This window comes from Neofelis nebulosa, chromosome 4 (genome assembly GCF_028018385.1).
Source record: "Neofelis nebulosa isolate mNeoNeb1 chromosome 4, mNeoNeb1.pri, whole genome shotgun sequence".
NCBI lineage: Eukaryota > Metazoa > Chordata > Mammalia > Carnivora > Felidae > Neofelis > Neofelis nebulosa.
In genome coordinates this window covers 60,563,606-60,580,984 of record NC_080785.1, presented here as the reverse complement: position 1 = coordinate 60,580,984, position 17,379 = coordinate 60,563,606, and the positions used below count along the sequence as shown (strand labels likewise).

Sequence of the window (17,379 nt, the reverse complement as noted above, 5' to 3'; positions counted from 1 at the left end):
TCCAACTCTTGACTTGGGCCCAGATCATGACCTCATGTTTTCTGAGTTCAAGCCCCACATCAGGCTCCAAACTGGCAGTGTGGCATTCTCTCTCTCCCCCCCTCTTCTCTGCCCCTCCTCTGCTCTTTCTCTCTCAAAATAAATAAATAAACTTAAAAAAAAAAGACTCTGAAATACAACTGAGAGACATGAAAGTTAGTAAACACTTGTTATTTGTACACCTATCTACCCCTTGTACCTTGAACCTCAGTCTTGGGATAACATCCTCACCACACCAAAGAGTTCCTAAAACTTAAAAGAACAGTCAATTCTTCTATTTAACACCACCTTTATGACAACATAATTTATTTTCTCCAAGGAGTAAAACCTTCTGAATAGTAAAATAAAAATATACCAAGCCTGACTTTAATCTATATAAGAAATCAACTTTATTTTTTTATTTATTTTTTTAATGTTTATTTTTGAGACAGAGAGAGACAGAGCATGAACGGGGGAGGGTCAGAGAGAGAGGGAGACACAGAATCTGAAGCAGGCTCCACGCTCTGAGCTGTTAGCACAGAGCCCGACGCGGGGCTCGAACTCACAGACCGTGAGATCATGACCTGAGCCGAAGTCAGACGCTTAACCGACTGAGCCACCCAGGCGCCCGAAGAAATCAACTTTAATCAATGTATATAACACATATAACATGTAATTGTCAAATAAATGATACTGAAAATATATTTGGTTCCATCTTTGTAAAGAAATAGCACAACACAATTGAGCTAAAGGCCATTATTTAAAATAGAGTCCTGTATTCAAAAAAAAAAAAAAAACAAACTAGTAAAAGAAATCCTCAGGCACATTTTCTGATATGACAGTAAATGATCAAATCCATTGCTCAACGCCTTTTCTAAGCCTAAAATTAATGTAAGCTGCCTAACAAAAAAGGCTAGCTTCATTATTTGCCTCCTGTGCATTTCATGTTAAATTTTATAAACTGATTTACATGGAAAGTACTAGCAAATAAAATCATAAACAATTTTGCGCATCTGACCAAATTCAGTGAACTGCTTAAATTAGGAAAATAAATAGCAATTTCAAACCCTGTGCTTAATCAAGAAAAATTCATTCATTAAACTTATAAAAAGTATTCTGGAATTTATTATATTTGCATATTCCATTATAACATCACTCTATCTGAAAATAACCATAATTCATTACCAGAATGAATTAAAACTAGTATGTCCTACAAGAATAATTTCTCTCCACAGCGTCAGTTATGTGCCCATCACAATTAATCCTAGGGAATTTTAATATCCCACAACAAAAACCTTCCAGTAACTATTTAGCCATAAGCAAAGATCTTCTAAAACTTAAAATAACAGACAATTCTTTCTATTCACCACCTCCTACAAGAATGACTTCATCATTCCTCACTTTTGTGTTAGATATGAATCCCTTCATGACTAAACTTTCAAAAGGTTCTCAAGGAATTTAAAACCAGGATTGAGATTTTATTATTATTTTAGGCAGGAAATACTTCAGACTTAGTTTATTACCAGAAAACAAATGAAAACATTTGTAGAATTTGTAGAAATGATTACATTTCTGCCACATTTCTACAATGGCCATATACAGCCATGAAAGAGAACACGTTAGTGTACCTAAAGTAAAACATGAAAACATTCAGTATACAATAAGATCATAATTTTTTGAAGGAAAAACAAAAGGCTACAGAAGCAATGTGGTTGAGATTGGAATAGAAGAAGGATTTGTGCTAAGCCCATTGGTTCTTCTTTGACTATTAACCACATACACACACATGCGCACATAGAGAATATCCATTCAAAAATAAAGACAGATAAAGGGCGTGAAATATACACATTGTAAAAAGTAAACCCAGTATGATGGCAGTGAGAATTACAACAGCCAGCTCTCTTTTGTTTTTTAAGAACTTGTGACCTAAACACATATTTTGTCAGTCTATTAGTAATAGGGTTAACAGAAGGAAATGTATAGAATAAGTAGTTCAGTAAAAGATGACAAAGACATGTTTAGAATCTGGTAAGAAACTTAACAGGACCACAGATTTTTATAACTTAAATTCAATAAGGCCTCAAGTCAATACCTTGTGAAGCAAAGAAAGAAACCATTAGCACTTAAAAGAAGGCATCACTATGTTCTTCCAATTGTCATTTGATCTTTATTGGGAAAGAATATTAAATACATATATATGTGTGTATGTATACTTTTAACCTTTTTCAATATTATTTAACACATCCATGAATGCATAAAAGTAACAAGTTTATATGATACAGTACACAGTGTATTGATTCTGTTCCTAGCTCTGCCATTGGTGAGCTGTGGAACCTTCTGGAAACAATTTACATTGCTGAGTTTCCCCAGATGTCACAGTATCAAGAGTCAATGGATGGTGGTTTTCTATTTTTTTTATTTGCTAACATGTTCAAATATTAAACATTTTGAAGTATTTTACAGACCATATATTCTGATCTGTTATGTCAATAAACTACTTCCAGGTAACTAGAACTAAATTAGGTACTTTTGAAGGTTTATTTGTATTTTTCAAATCATTAAAATTCCATATGGTAATGTATGTTTTTTGCTAAATTCAGGAAAAGATTCCTAACACTCATAAAGCACCAATAAAATTATAGTCTACATAGTCAAAAATTAGAGTTTTTGTGCTATTATCCAGATGAATACTGTGAATTTATTTTGTAGTGGGGAAGTGGTAAAAATTTTCTCAAGTAAAAGAGTTTGCTTCATTTCTCAGTTTTGAACTTATGTTTTTTGCCAATTTTATTCTGCTTTTAAAAATTAAACATTTCATTGGTGTCTATTATATGAAACAGCTTTACTCATTGAAAAAGTAAGCTTTAAACAAGAATAAACTGTTCATTATATCATCTGATAATAGTAGGAACGGATGTTTTGCACAAAACTTGCCAGATCCAAATAAATGAGAACCTCTCTTTTACTTTTTGCACCTGGGAAGGAATTTTTTAAAGTTTTACAATTAGTTTTACATAACCTTGGCTGGAAAACAACTAAGTTTTGCTTCCCAAAACTCTTATTCTCCACTGTTGGAAAAAAAAAAAAAACAGTTCCCTGATCATTAATTACCAAGCAAAGAACTCAGTCTATAATTGAGATTCTTAGCACTTTTGCATCTTATTTAAGTAAAAGCCTATTTTTTGGGGGGTGGGGGAATGATTTTCATAACAAATTTTATGAGTTCACCTTTTACTATTTGAATATATTTAATATATTACTTTATTTTTCTAAATATTTTTTCATAATTTAAATAATGGAAAAAAAACACAATCAAAGTAGAAAGTAAAGAAATGAACATGCCCCATGTTGCTAGCTATAATATCAGGGGATTCCAAAGAAAGTTTTCAGTTAATCCTCTTGAGAGTTGCAATCTGAAAAAGTTGCTAGCTGTGTACCCCCCACCCCCACTGGTAACTACAAAGAAGATAAGGCCAGCAGTAATTTCAGTCAACTCAAGATAAAAACTTGGTTCCTTGATAATTTATGATACATTAAACAGCATCAGAAATCTCTTCTGAAAAGGGCTCTCAAAACATAACTCCTACACAATTTAACAAAAGAAAACATGGGCTTTTATGCTTATAAGGTTTTTCTTGATAAAAGACATATGAAAGAACCTACATTTTAAAAATTCCTTTGTGCCAATCAGTCTCTAATATATATATATATATATATATATATATATATATGGACATATATATATATATATATATATATATATATATATATGGACATCTGGGTGGCTCAGTTGGTTAAGCGTCACACTTCAGCTCAGGTCTTGATCTCGCAGTTCTTGAGTTCGAGCCCTGCGTCAGGCTCTGTGCTGACAGCTCAGAGCCTGGAGCCTGTTTCAGATTCTGTGTCTCCCTCTCTCTCTGCCCCTCCCCCACTTGCACTTTACCCCTCTCTCAAAAAATAAACAAGCATTAAAATTTCTTTAAATACGTATTTTTTTCTTTCAAGTTAGAAGAATTTTCCTAGTACAAGACATGCTTCTTATCTGATTACCTGTTTCTAAAGGCTCACAGTTAAAAGGCTACATAGGCTAACAAATGTCATCCTAACATAGATGCAGACTCAATGAAAAACAAAACGCTTATAAATTGAGCCCACTCAACTACCTCTGCCTACTTTAATGCTGCATCTATGTAGGCCCAACAGTCAATAGTATCAGTCTGCATCTGGTCAAACCAATTTTAAAAATTCTAATGGTTTAGTATGATTACAACAAAATTAAGTTACAACTATCAAAATTTGGGATTTTATTAAGTTGAACAAATTAACATTGGTAAACTCCATAAATTCTACTCAACACCATTGACAAATGAGAGCTTGGCTAAATTAAACCCTTAAGAAGAAATAAAATAAGAATTATGACCCCAAAGAGAATTTTGAACAAGATATTAAGATATTTTTACAAAATTAAAAATGTCCAAAAATATTTTTATAAAAATGACCACTTGAAATGAAGAATGTCATAGCATATTATCATGCAATGTTCACAAGACTAAGCAAAGATGCCTCTTCCAAACACTCTAATTTTTTAAACAGATAAAATTATTTTGAACATTATCTTAAGATAAAGTCCTAATTGTTTTTTCTACTTTTCATGGTGAAATTTTATTTCTTCTTCTAAGCAGATCTTAAGGCAGTAGCATCTTTCCTGTCAGTTTACCTGAGATCACAAAAACCTCCTACAGTCAGTATTTCCTAACCCATTTCAGCTTCATAAAGGCAGAGAGAAGTTGATCTTCAGACAATCAACACCCTGAAATAAAATTTACTTTAGCTGAATACCTGTGTGTGGTGAATAAACTTAGGAATTCCCTGAGCTTGCAATGATGGGTTAACAAGGCATAAAGAATTAGAAAGCCATAGGATGCTCACACCCAAGTTTGGGTAAAGAAGATTAGGGAAATAGGTATAGATAGGGCAGGGAAAGGCCCCAGTATAGGATAAAGGTATATGAGGTAAACAATATTAGGTATTCAGGGCAGAAACGCCCCCCAACTTAGTACAACAACAGAAAGCTGCTTTCAAAAAAAAAAAAAAAAAAAAAAGGAAGGAAGGACCAAGTTAGGTAAACAGGTAAATAGGGCAATAGACAGCTGCAGGGCGAAGTAGCCCAGTGCAGGGGGAAGTTGCCCCGAGTGGAGCTGATTAGCAAAAGAAAGGTGCCCTGTTGACCCTGAGGTGTCTTGCTCTGTCTTTCTCATCCCCTAGACCAGTTTAGGTAAACACAGTTGGTGCCTCATGTCTGCTGTAAACAACCTTCCACCCACCACCAGGATTTTGTTTTAACCGAAACCCCTAACACTGCCTATCTTCAAAAACCCCTTTCCCTCACATCCATGAGTTAATGTTCACAGTTTCATTGTCTCTTTGTGCCCATCCATCACCATGTTTATAAGCCTTCTGATCCTAATTAAAATGGTGCAAGGACCTCTAATAGGGGCTCTTGTCTTCTCCAGAACATTAGCCATCTCTCGCATTTTAATCCTGCGTCCCACTTTCTTGCTGGACAAGAAAAAACTCCAGACCCAGAGTCTACAACACCTGTATACCAAGAATCTAACACCATTAACCAGTCATTCCTTCAGTGCTTAGCTCCCTCCAAGGGATTAAAGTTTCAGATGAGGTTGAAGGTCCGATGTACCACTTAAATGACTACCAAATGACATTTAATAGCAAATTCCAAAACATTTTTCTACATCTCCTTGAAAATTTAAGACAATGTGAGTTTCACCAGCATGGCAGACCAGACACCAATTTCCAACACTTAAAACCTGATCAAGTGTTGGGGCACCTGGGTGGCTCAGACAGTTAAGCATCTCATCTTATTTTCAGCTCAGGTCATGATCTCTGGTTCCTGAGTTCAAGCCCCACATGGGGCTCTGTGTTGACAGTCTGAGCCTGCTGGGATTCTCTCTCTCGCCCTCTGCGCCCTTCCCCATCCTCTTGCTCTCTCTCAAAAATAAATTAAAAAAAAAATTTTAAACACAAACAAACAAAAACTGACCTAGTATTACTTTTGCCAAACGACATGTCCCAGCTTAACGTCGGCCCCATTTCCTCTGAAAGTTTGCCCTTGTAAAGTGAATCATGGTAACATTGCAAATGACCACCTTAACTAGTCTCTCAGTTGAAAAAAATCCTAACACCTCATCAACCACAATTTTACTTTGCCACTGGGTGATTCCCAAGTCTTCCTCTCTTCAGATGGACTGAAATTGGAAGTTGATAAACCCTCACATAGGAAAAAAAGGACCACTGTACTACATCTCAGCCTAGACAAAATAGGGTTTTAAACATTTACAATACATGCATTCAATAACTACGGAATCACATAATTCCAAAACAATAATGGATTTATTTTTCGATGACCTTGAAGTCATTTTAGATTTATTTTCTGGTGAATAAAACCTGCCTGTTCAGGGAAGGAAATAAGCAAATTCTTTGGCAACTCTTCTGAGATTTTAGAAATGTTTAAAAGCCTTATTTTAAAAAAAAAAAAAAAGATATAATTTAATCTTCTAGCAAAGTAATTCAGATAAAAGTAAAATACCCATACCATTCTAGACTGGTATGACCTGCCTATAGTAACATCTTTCCAGTTACATACATATGGATCTATATCTTCATGTGTACTCATACTTCTATCTCCAGACACTGCATGCATTGTTTTTTTTTTCTACTTACTCATGTATAACTTATGTCCCCAGATATTTAGACTCAAATTTAAGTTTTTATCTTATTCATTGTGCAGCTAGAATGATATTTTCTACACAACTATTCATTTGGGGAATATTTGAATGAATCTGCCAAAGATTAAGTCATAGGAAAACTGAAATGGCCTTGTGGCCATTTGAGGAAAAGTACTATCAGAAAGAAATGGGATGAAGCCTTTATTGAATCATTTACAGGACAATTCAAAAATCCAGAAAAATTCACTTGCCTCTCAATCCAAGAACACAGCATTCTCTATTTTACCTTTCCAGTGATTTGGTCCATCCTAAGGATACAGACTCTAGATATGTTCTATTGACATTTTACTATTAAGTTTAATAATAACTTTCATATCCCTACACTGAGTCTACCTATTCACTGAGAAAATAATGGGTGAACAAACATTAATCATGCAGTAATAACAACTCTCCAATTTAAACATTTTCCAATGTTTATGGTATACAGATTTATAATAATAATATCCTCAAACTAGTTCTAGGAGACATTTACTCTCTAATTAGAGGACTATCCATCTTTTTCCTTGGTTTGATACAGAACACCAGGGAATCAAAAATAAATAAATAAATAAAATTCTAGCACTTACTGGGATACATAAAATAGAACTCAACAGAAATAAACAGAAAACTAAATTCAAATATTTATGGAAAAATACAAAAAAACAGGTTGACGTGCAATGAAAGAGAACAGTTAAAAACTGTGTGTGTATGTCCACGCATACACGTGTGTTTGTTGGTGAGAGGCAGAGGAAAAAGGTAGAAAGGAAATTCAAAGCTAAGGCAGATTCCCACCTGAGTCCCAGCCACAACTACTGCTGCTAAGAGAAATCAGCTTGTAGGAAACATGTTTTTGTGATAGATCTGATACAGCACACGTAAGATGATAATGAAGTACTCAAACTGAAGTACCTAATAGAATGTTGAAAAATGTATGATTCAAACTCAGCATTCAGATTAGAGAGCAGTGGAAGTGAACTTTGAGTCATCTAATCTAAATGGGAAAGAAGAGGAGCTAAGCTATTAAAGCTTTTTTTAAATTTATTTATTAAATGAAACACTACACGCCTCCCAAAGAGATACCAACTTCAGTTTGCATTTATGTATTCATTCATTCTTCTTAATTCTTACAATGATTTAAGAAGTAGGGTTATTAGCCTCATTTCTAAAATGAGGAAAGCAAATGTCAGGAAACTTAACCAAGGTGACCAAGGAACTGAGAAATTCCGAGTTTAAAGCCATTGCTCCCTTCATAATGCTGTATACACTTTAGAGTATTATCTGGGGACATGGAGAGAAGGAGATTTCTAAGTAACTTAACACAAAGGGAGGAATAGAGGGCTATACATAGGACTTTTAACCTAACTGTACCCTACAGAGCCTTAGAGCCTTCCAGCATTAAGTAAATTTCATGTTTCCCACAACACCCCCCAATGGAAGGCACTGATACTTCTGTTAAAATCAGTCACTTGTGTAACTTGATTTTCCATAATCAGCAGGATCCATGGAACTTACCATTAGAATATATGCCCACATACAATAGGACAGTAAAACCAGTCTTCCCCAGTTGCTAATTTGGATGTATTTGCCATGCTAGAGTTAAATTCATTTGTATTACAAATTTTCTTTTTGTATTAATGATCTTACCTACCATGAACTACATTCTAAATTCCCACACTATTGGGATGGGCCCAAGATTAGAAACTTGGCAATTGTTAAGCAAATGATTGGAGAATGTCACATTTAGAATCCCTTCCCACAGTAAAATATCACAGACTACACTCTACTCAGCTAGTCTCTGATTTTATTCCTTCCTGGTTGTGGTGAGATCTCCCTCTTTTGTACAGTTTAATAGACCAATCAAAAAAACGCTGTATTAAACATGTACTTTTAGTCTTTCACAGGAAAGACCTTCCCAAAATTTTCATGGGCCACCTCCAAGGAATTCTCTTTCATCTGTTTCTCCTTCTACTTTGCTGTCCAAGTGACAGAGAAGATGATACAACCTAAGAGACAATTTACTTCCACATGCTATTTTCCCTCTTTTTTTTTTTAACCTCGGTATTTTTTCTCCAATGGTATTTTGCTAACATGCTAGTAAGCTCTTTCATATTCTCCAAACAGCTAGTGAATTCAGCAGTATACTTTGCAATTTAATGAAGAAAAAGAAATAAAACTGGTTGCTAGATTAATTTTTTGCCTAAACTTGTCAATTCAAACAAATAACTACAGTAATAAGGGAACAAAGTCATAGAAATCATAACAAGAGAGAAACCTCGGGAATCCGTAAAAGGAGTTTCTTCTGGGTTTGGGTAGATTTCCTCAATTGGATGAAATTTTGTTAAAAAGAAAAACTTAATCCCAAGGAAGGAAGCCTAAGGATGAGGAGTTAAATCTGAATTAAATCACTTACTGAAATAACAACAACAGGATATAAAATGGAAAGATTACTCTCTTCCAGCATATCCACTAACTTCCGGATTTCCTCAAAATCAGAGGTCATAACCTGAAAGACCAGAAAATAAAAGGAAGTGAAAAGAAGTTCTTAAACGATTTAAAAGTTAATTCAAGAATTAAAAGTTAATGAAGGAGGGGCGCCTGGGTGGTTCAGTCGGTTAAGTGGCTGACTTCAGCTCCGGTCACTATCTCGCCAGTCCGTGAGTTCGAGCACCGCGTCGGGCTCTGTGCTGACCGCTTGGAGCCTGGAGCCTGTTTCAGATTCTTTGTCTCCCTCTCTCTGACCCTCCCCCATTCATGCTCTGTCTCTCTCTGTCTCAAAAATAAATAAACATTAAAAAAAAAATTTTTTTTAAATAAAAAAAATTAAAAAAAGTTAATGAAGGAAAAAATATGGAGCTTTTACATACACATCCAAAATATTTATCAAGCTTAATTTTCACTTTTTGAAAATTTGAAAATTTTTTGAACAACTTTCAAGGATACCCATACGGTCATATCTATTAAAATTTGAATTCTTCATTAATTCAAACCTGCGTCATCTTATCTGCTTCATACCAAATAACTGAAAATGGCATCTACAGAAATATCACCTTCTTCTCATTATGGGAATTAACTTGTGAGAAAATATTTTTTTATTTCAAAAATTAAAAAATACAACTTCCAAATATATACTGAATAACACAGCTCATCACAAAAACTTAAATTCAAAGAATTAAAAATCAAGAAATAATTATCTTTCACATTACATTTACACAGATCATCAAAGGCTTTGAACCATGTAAGGTCACTACTTACATTCACGCAAACGTAACTGTAGCACTGCTCTGACATGATTTGATCAAGATCTCTGCCAGTGTGACACGGAAGTCGAGACGTGACTTTTACATGCTAGGAGAATAAATAATTAAGAAAGAGCAGTTTATAAACTAGATAGACCAAATCAGAACCTAAACTAATGTCACAAATGAGCATAAAATTTCAACAGACACTAAAAGCCAAAGACCATAAAAGTCAAAATAATTCAGGCTAAAGTTTATGAAGCTTCCAAGAAAAAGACATCTGAACTACTCCATGACTGATGCATATTATTTTGGTGAACAGAGATACAGATAAAGGAAATAGTTTCAAATAAGTAAAGGTACAGGATATATGCAGGGACAGGCAGTACCTGTTTTTTTCTTATACAAATCAGAAAATTCTGGATTATAATCAAATGGTTAGTTAGATGGGAGTTGTTGCATGATTCTGCAAACATGTTAAATTCTACAGTTAGATAGATTCTGCCAAACCTGGAATGACTAGAAGCAGGAAAAGCATTAAGAAATTATTAGTGAGGGAGGAGTCAACATGGTGGACACAGCACTATCAACAGCCAAAGTATGGAAAGAGCCCAAATGTCCATCAATTGATAAATGGATAAAAAAGCTGAAACACATACCTACATATACACAATGCAATACTACTTGGCAATGAGAAAGAATGAAATCTTGCCATTTGCAGCCACATGGATGGAATTGGACGGTATTATGCTAAGTGAAGTAAGTCAGTCAGAGAAAGACAGATATTGTATGTTTTCACTGATAAGAATTTGTGAAACTTAACAGAAGACCATGGGGGGGGGGGGAATAGTTTTAAACAAAACAAACCATAAGAGACTCTTAAATACAGAGAACAAACTGAGGGTTGATGGGGTGGGGGAGAGGGGAAATGGGTGACAGGCACTGAGGAGGACACTCGTTGGGATGAGCACTGGGTGTTGTATGTAAGCAATGAATCATGGCAATCTATCCTGAAGCCAAGAGCACCCTGTATACACTGTATGTTAGGTAACTTGACAATAAATTATATTTAAAAAATTATTATAATAATCTGAGAGAGAAATAAGACTTGAACTAGGAACAATGATAATAAAACAAGAGATGAAGAGATTATTACTAGAGGTGGTCCCAGACTAGATTTAGAATAGCACATATAATACAAAAATTCTCCTAATGAGACTTTTATTCCATAAACTCAATATTCTAATTAACTTCCATTGTTTCCCTCTAATATCAATAAGAACAAAAACTTAATTATTAAACAAGAGGTCTTTTATGTATGTTATTTTAATTCCCAGAAAGCCACATTTCAATGGTTAATACTGGCATTACATTTACAATGCTTTACAATTTACGATTCTAAAACAGTAGGCCAGTCCCTTAGTAAAACATTAAACCGTGTACTTCCAAGAACATTACATAGTAAGTAGGATTCATCTTAGTTCTATGTAATTTTGACAGAATATTAGAGAAGGGGAAGTAAATGTTTTGAAGTCTTAGCACTGCTACGAATTCATTGGCTTGCAAATTTCAAGACTTTTCTTTCATTTTAAAATTCTTATTGAGTACCAAGTTCGAGACAACATTAAAAAAATTAACAAAATAGTTCCATTTGCACCAGCCATATACTGATAGTTAAACAGAGAAGAAATTATTGGCTTTCACTGTGCAACATTAAGTTTGTTCAAGGAATCACATCTTCTAGATATTACAAGGAGATAATTTTCCAGGGATGTCTTATATACCCAAACATTTTCAAAGACATTAATAGCTAACGCACTCCAGATGGACTTTTCAAAGATGTCTGCATAACAAGCAGATTTGCAAAGATAGGGATGTCTCTTCCTGGAGTATATTTGTGCATATTCCAAAAAATAAAGGTAGCCTCCTCTCTCTCCCTGGGGCAGATCCGCTTGACATTCCAGAGGAGTAAAGACAACGTCTCTTTTTTTTGCCCATGGTCCCTAAACAAATTAAGTGCTTCCCAACATCAACATCTTTAATTTACCTCAACTAGAACAGCACCTAGTGGTTAACAGCATTCCCCTGTAGGAATTGCAATGTAGACCATCAGTGCAATGCTATATTCTCCTTAATGCTACTGCTGTTAACAAATAGTCTTTCCTCTGACCACAGAGTTAAGGTCTTATGCCAGTATTTAAGATATTAGTGTGAACAGGGGCGCCTGGGTGGCTCAGTCGGTTAAGCATCCGACTTCGGCTCAGGTCATGATCTCACGGTCCGTGAGTTCGAGCCCCACATTGGGCTCTGTGCTGACAGCTCAGAGCCTGGAGCCTGTTTCGGATTCCGTGTCTCCCTCTCTCTCTGACCCTCCCCTGTTCACGCTCTGCCTCTGTCTCAAAAATAAACGTTAAAAAAAATTTAAAAAAAAGATATTAGTGTGAATGTCTGCATACAAGTACTATAAAATTCCTTAGATCCTGCCAAGTTTGACTTAACAGATATGAAATAAAACAATCACATCATGAGATAGTAACTTCAACAAATGTGAAATATGAATTTTACAAAATGATTTCATTTAAAATTTTCTTTTTCATATACATAAATGAGGTCTAGGATGAGAACATGAGAGACTGATTTAACTTGTGAAGTACTGAAATGGATAAAATTCTTAAGGAAAGGATATGGGGTCCTTGTGCACAGAAACACGAATGTTCTTCCCACTAGCAAATACTTGATATATAGGTATTTTAAATGTAAAACAGTTTTTAGACAGGGAGGGGGACAAAACATAAGAGACTCTTAAATATGGAGAACAAACAGAGGATTACTGAAAGGGTTGTGGGAGGGGGGATGGGCTAAATGGGTAACTAACTCTGATATAAATTTAAAAAAAAATAGTTTAAAAAAAGTCTTGTTTCAAGAAAAATGGTGTATTGTTCTTAAAACCAACTACTTGAAAAAGGTAAAAAAAAAAAAAAAAATCCAAAAATACCACTACCTAGTAACAATTACACTGAACATTAGCTAAATATCATTCCAACAATACTCTATTAATTCTATTAATATATGCAGTAAGATTGTAGGACAAAAGGATGAAGAAACAAAAGCAATATGGCACTCAAATCAGATAACACGAAGGTCTTTTTTTAGCTAGTTAGGAAAGAAAATTCAGTAGAGTAAAACTGAAGCAAATGCTGCTAAATCTCAGGTAATTTTTCACTTTCAGAGCCCTAAACTTCTAAACGTTAGGAAGAGGTAGTATGGATAGGATTAAAATACTGGATTTTTAATGGCAATGCATTTTATTTGTCGGCATTAGCTGTCCTCCTTCTATGAAAGAAATAGCACATTTTAGCTTCCACCTAGAGCCTAGTTCTGGTAATCATGTGATTTTTACCCATTTAATAAGATTAAATTCACATCCTATTCTAACACCATAAAACCCACAACCTAGACTTATCTACACTCAAAAGCATTGACTTTTTAAATTTTGTTTAATATTTATTTATTTTTGAGACACAGAGTGCAAGTGGGGGAGGGGCAGAGAGGGAGACACAGAATCTGAAGCAGGCTCCGGGCTGGCAGCACAGAGCCTGACAGTGGGGCTCGAACCCACAAACCGTGAGATCATGACCTGAGCCAAAGTCAGAGGCCCAACTGGGTGACCCACTCAGGTGCCCCCCAAATCATTGACCTTTTAAACAAAATTTCTCCATTTTTAAGCTCTTCATTTTAATTCCCTTCTTTATTTGATAAACTTTATCTGCAAGTAGTTTCTTTAGTTGGTTTTCTTTTTTTTTTTTTTTTTTTACAAAAGCCTCAACATCTTTATGTTCCTTGAGTTTTGCTTTTATGTTCAAAGAACCTATTACCCGGGAATCAAAGTTGGGTTCGCTCTTCTCTCACAGATTTGTAGTCACTGTTCCACCATCTCCAAGAATTATATATTTATCCTAAAGCTTATAATCCATCTGTCAGTCACCTCCTCTCCATTCATTATGTCACCGGGTAGATTCAACATCAGTAGTTCTAATACAAAATACAGTAGACATTATATTTGGTTTTCCTCCTATTGTTTTTTGACTGAAAATTTGGCTGGTGGTCCCATTCTTGGATTCTATATGCATTCCCTCTGAAGTTCACAGACACTGTTTCCTTTTATTTGGATAGTGAATATTGTGGAGACACAAGAGGTCAGGCAGAGTATCCTTTTTTCCTTTAACTTTTGATTTTATTTTCTTACACCTAGGTCCCTATGTGAAGAATTCTTTATGAGGAAATTCAAAATCCTAATCAGAATCAACATGTGTTTAATTGTCAATTTTTATACCTCAGTTTTTCCCAAGTATGCCTGTTAGGTCTTACAGCATCAGTTAGTCATTTCAAGAAAATTCTCTTCAAGCTTCCCCAAGAAGCATTATCCTATGCTGAATGCCTTTATCATCATTCACATCTATTCTCTTTTAGTTATCTTTTACTTAGAACACACTCTAATTATCTCAAGTTTCCCACTATTATAATAACCTGACATCAGCTGTAGTCTATTTTTAATCCATTATTTTTGTTTTAATATTGATTCTTTGAGAGAGAGAGAGAGAGAGAGAGAGAGAGAGAGAGAGAGAGATGGAGCATGAGCGGGGGAGGGGCAAAAAGAGAGGGAGACACAGAAACTGAAGCAGGGTCTAGTCTCTGACGTGTTAGTACAGAGCCCCACACAGGGCTCAACCCCACGGACCCCAAGATCATGACCTGAGGCAAAGTTGGACTGCCAACCAACTGAGCCACTCGGGTGCCACTCTGATCTGTTAAGCAGTTCTAAAACAGTGCTGCTTTAGTCTGAATTTTGTTTCCTCTGATAGTTAATAACTGTATTCATCTTTTGGCATCCCATCTTTGAAGTTTGTCTTTAACCTTTGTGAATTCATTTTTTTAAATCTTTTTATGTTTATTTATTTTGAGACAGAATTCAAGTGGCATAGGGGCAGAGAGAGAGGGGAAAGAGAGAATGCTGACCAGGTTCCACACTGTTAGTGCAGAGACCAATGTGGGGCCCAAACTCAGGAATTGTGAGATCATGACCTGAGCTGAAATCAAGAGTCAGATGTGTAACCTACTGAGCCATCCAAGTGCCCCTTGAATACAAATTTTTACTGAATTGTACCAAAGAAAAGGTATGATAACATTTTAAGGAGTGAGCTGTGGGGTTTCTTTCAGATTTTTAAAATCTGATTTGCATGGAGTATGATTTTTTTGGTATGAATTGCAGAGTTCCCTAATTATTTTTTCTCACAAGTTGTAGAGTTAAGAATCAGTAGGAACTGAAAAATTTCCCTGCCTCTGCTGCTGTACTACAAAGATTTAAAAGGTTTTCTCTGACTTTTCCCTGACCTTCATTTCAGCACATCCATAGGTTTCTACCTCAATTAAAATTTAAGAATTTTCGGGGCGCCTGGGTGGCTCGGTCAGTTAAGCGTCGACTTCGGCTCAGGTCATGATCTCACGGTCTGTGAGTTCGAGCCCCGCGTCGGGCTCTGTGCTGACAGCTCAGAGCCTGGAGCCCGTTTGAGATTCTGTGTCTCCCTCTCTCTCTGCCCCTCCCCTGTTCATGCTCTGTCTCTCTCTGTCACAAAAACAAATAAAGGTTAAAAAAAATTTTTTTTTTAAATTTAAGAATTTTCTGGATAATCACCATTTGCCCTTTCACAGTGTCTTACAGACCCATGGGGGGGGTTTGGAAGATATGACAAACCAGATGAAGGTGCAGGTAGATTCACTGATAAGAGACCCCTTTGTGGTTCAAAAACAACAGTCTTTCTACTGCATCATCACATGATAGCAAAAGCAAGGGAGCTCTCAGGAGTTTCTTTTTTTTTTTTTTTAATTTTTTTTTCAACGTTTTTTATTTATTTTTTTGGGGACAGAGAGAGACAGAGCATGAACGGGGGAGGGGCAGAGAGAGAGGGAGACACAGAATCGGAAACAGGCTCCAGGCTCCGAGCCATCAGCCCAGAGCCTGATGCGGGGCTCGAACTCACGGACCGCGAGATCGTGACCTGGCTGAAGTCGGACGCTTAACCGGCGGAGCCACCCAGGCGCCCTCAGGAGTCTCTTTTGTAAGACAACTGACCCCTTCATGAAGTCCCCATCCTCATGACCTAATCATCTCCCATAAGCCTCACCTCTTAATACCACCACACTGAGGTTAGGATTTCAAAATATAAATTCTGAGAGAGAACACATTCAGTCTATAGCACTTATGCATCATACATTCTTTAAAAAAAAAAAAAAAGTATTCACTAAGTGTCAAGAGTATTTGAAGATTAATATTCCTAAAACTGAGTTTCATTTTTTCGATTCAGAATATTTAAGAACATATAGTTATATATAGAACATATATGTGTTTATTTTTTTTAACGTTTATTTATTTTTGAGACAGAGACAGAGCATGAACGGGGGAGGGTCAGAGAGAGGGAGACACAGAATCTGAAACAGGCTCCAGGCTCTGAGCTGTCAGCACAGAGCCCGACGCGGGGCTCGAACTCACAGACTGCGAGATCATGACCTGAGCCGAAGTCGGCCGCTTAACCGACTGAGCCACCCAGGCGCCCCCAACATGTATGTGTTTAGATTGAATTTCCAATTGTGAAATTGTCTTTAAAGTACTCCATAATCTAATTATATTCAACTATTGTCTTTTGTAATGTTTATTTTTGAGAGAGAGAGAGACTGAGAGAGACAGTGTGAGAGAGAGAGAGAGTGGAGGAGGGGCAGAGAGAGAGAGGGAGACACAGCATCTGAAGCAGACTCCAGGCTCTGAGCTGTCAGCACAGAACCCAACGTGGGGTTCAACCTCACGAGCCCTGAGATCATGACCTGAACCTAAGTCTGATGCTTAACCGAGTCACCCAGGCACCCTGCTATTCAAATGTTATTAACCATCCAACTTGACTTATCAACTCTTCTCATCAACACAGGTATTCTTAAACTCTAAGGCCATTTTCTACTATTGCCACAAATACTGGGTTCATTCTTGCCTGTGAGGGTTTTAGCTGATAATGATTTCAATATATACTTGTTTCCTTATTAAAGTTTTTATTTCTTAATTATTAACAGTTAATAAATACAATATAAGCTGCTCAAATACAGGATATAGGTATACGGGAAGCATAGTACCCAGCCAATGTTAATTATTGTTGTTATTATTAAAATACATTTGTTCTACTATTATTTAGTGAATTAAAATTCTAATTAAAAGATAGTTATTCATTAACTAGGGCCTACAAACTAAAAAATGGACACACAATATTCTTACAGAAAGCATTAAATAGTAGCATTTT

The 17,379-nt window shown here is 35.9% G+C and overlaps 1 protein-coding gene across 1 annotated transcript in view; it reads right to left on the bottom strand.

The window, feature by feature from the left end:
* The window catches only part of CRPPA (CDP-L-ribitol pyrophosphorylase A), a 320,876-nt gene that overhangs the window by 138,188 nt on the left and 165,309 nt on the right, over positions 1-17,379 (bottom strand). Inside the window, exons 7-8 of the mRNA XM_058724920.1 lie at positions 10,056-10,148; positions 9,214-9,306 (exon numbers count right to left, since the gene is read on the bottom strand). Coding sequence (XP_058580903.1) covers positions 9,214-9,306; positions 10,056-10,148 — 186 coding nt within the window. The remainder of the gene's footprint in view (positions 1-9,213; positions 9,307-10,055; positions 10,149-17,379) is intronic.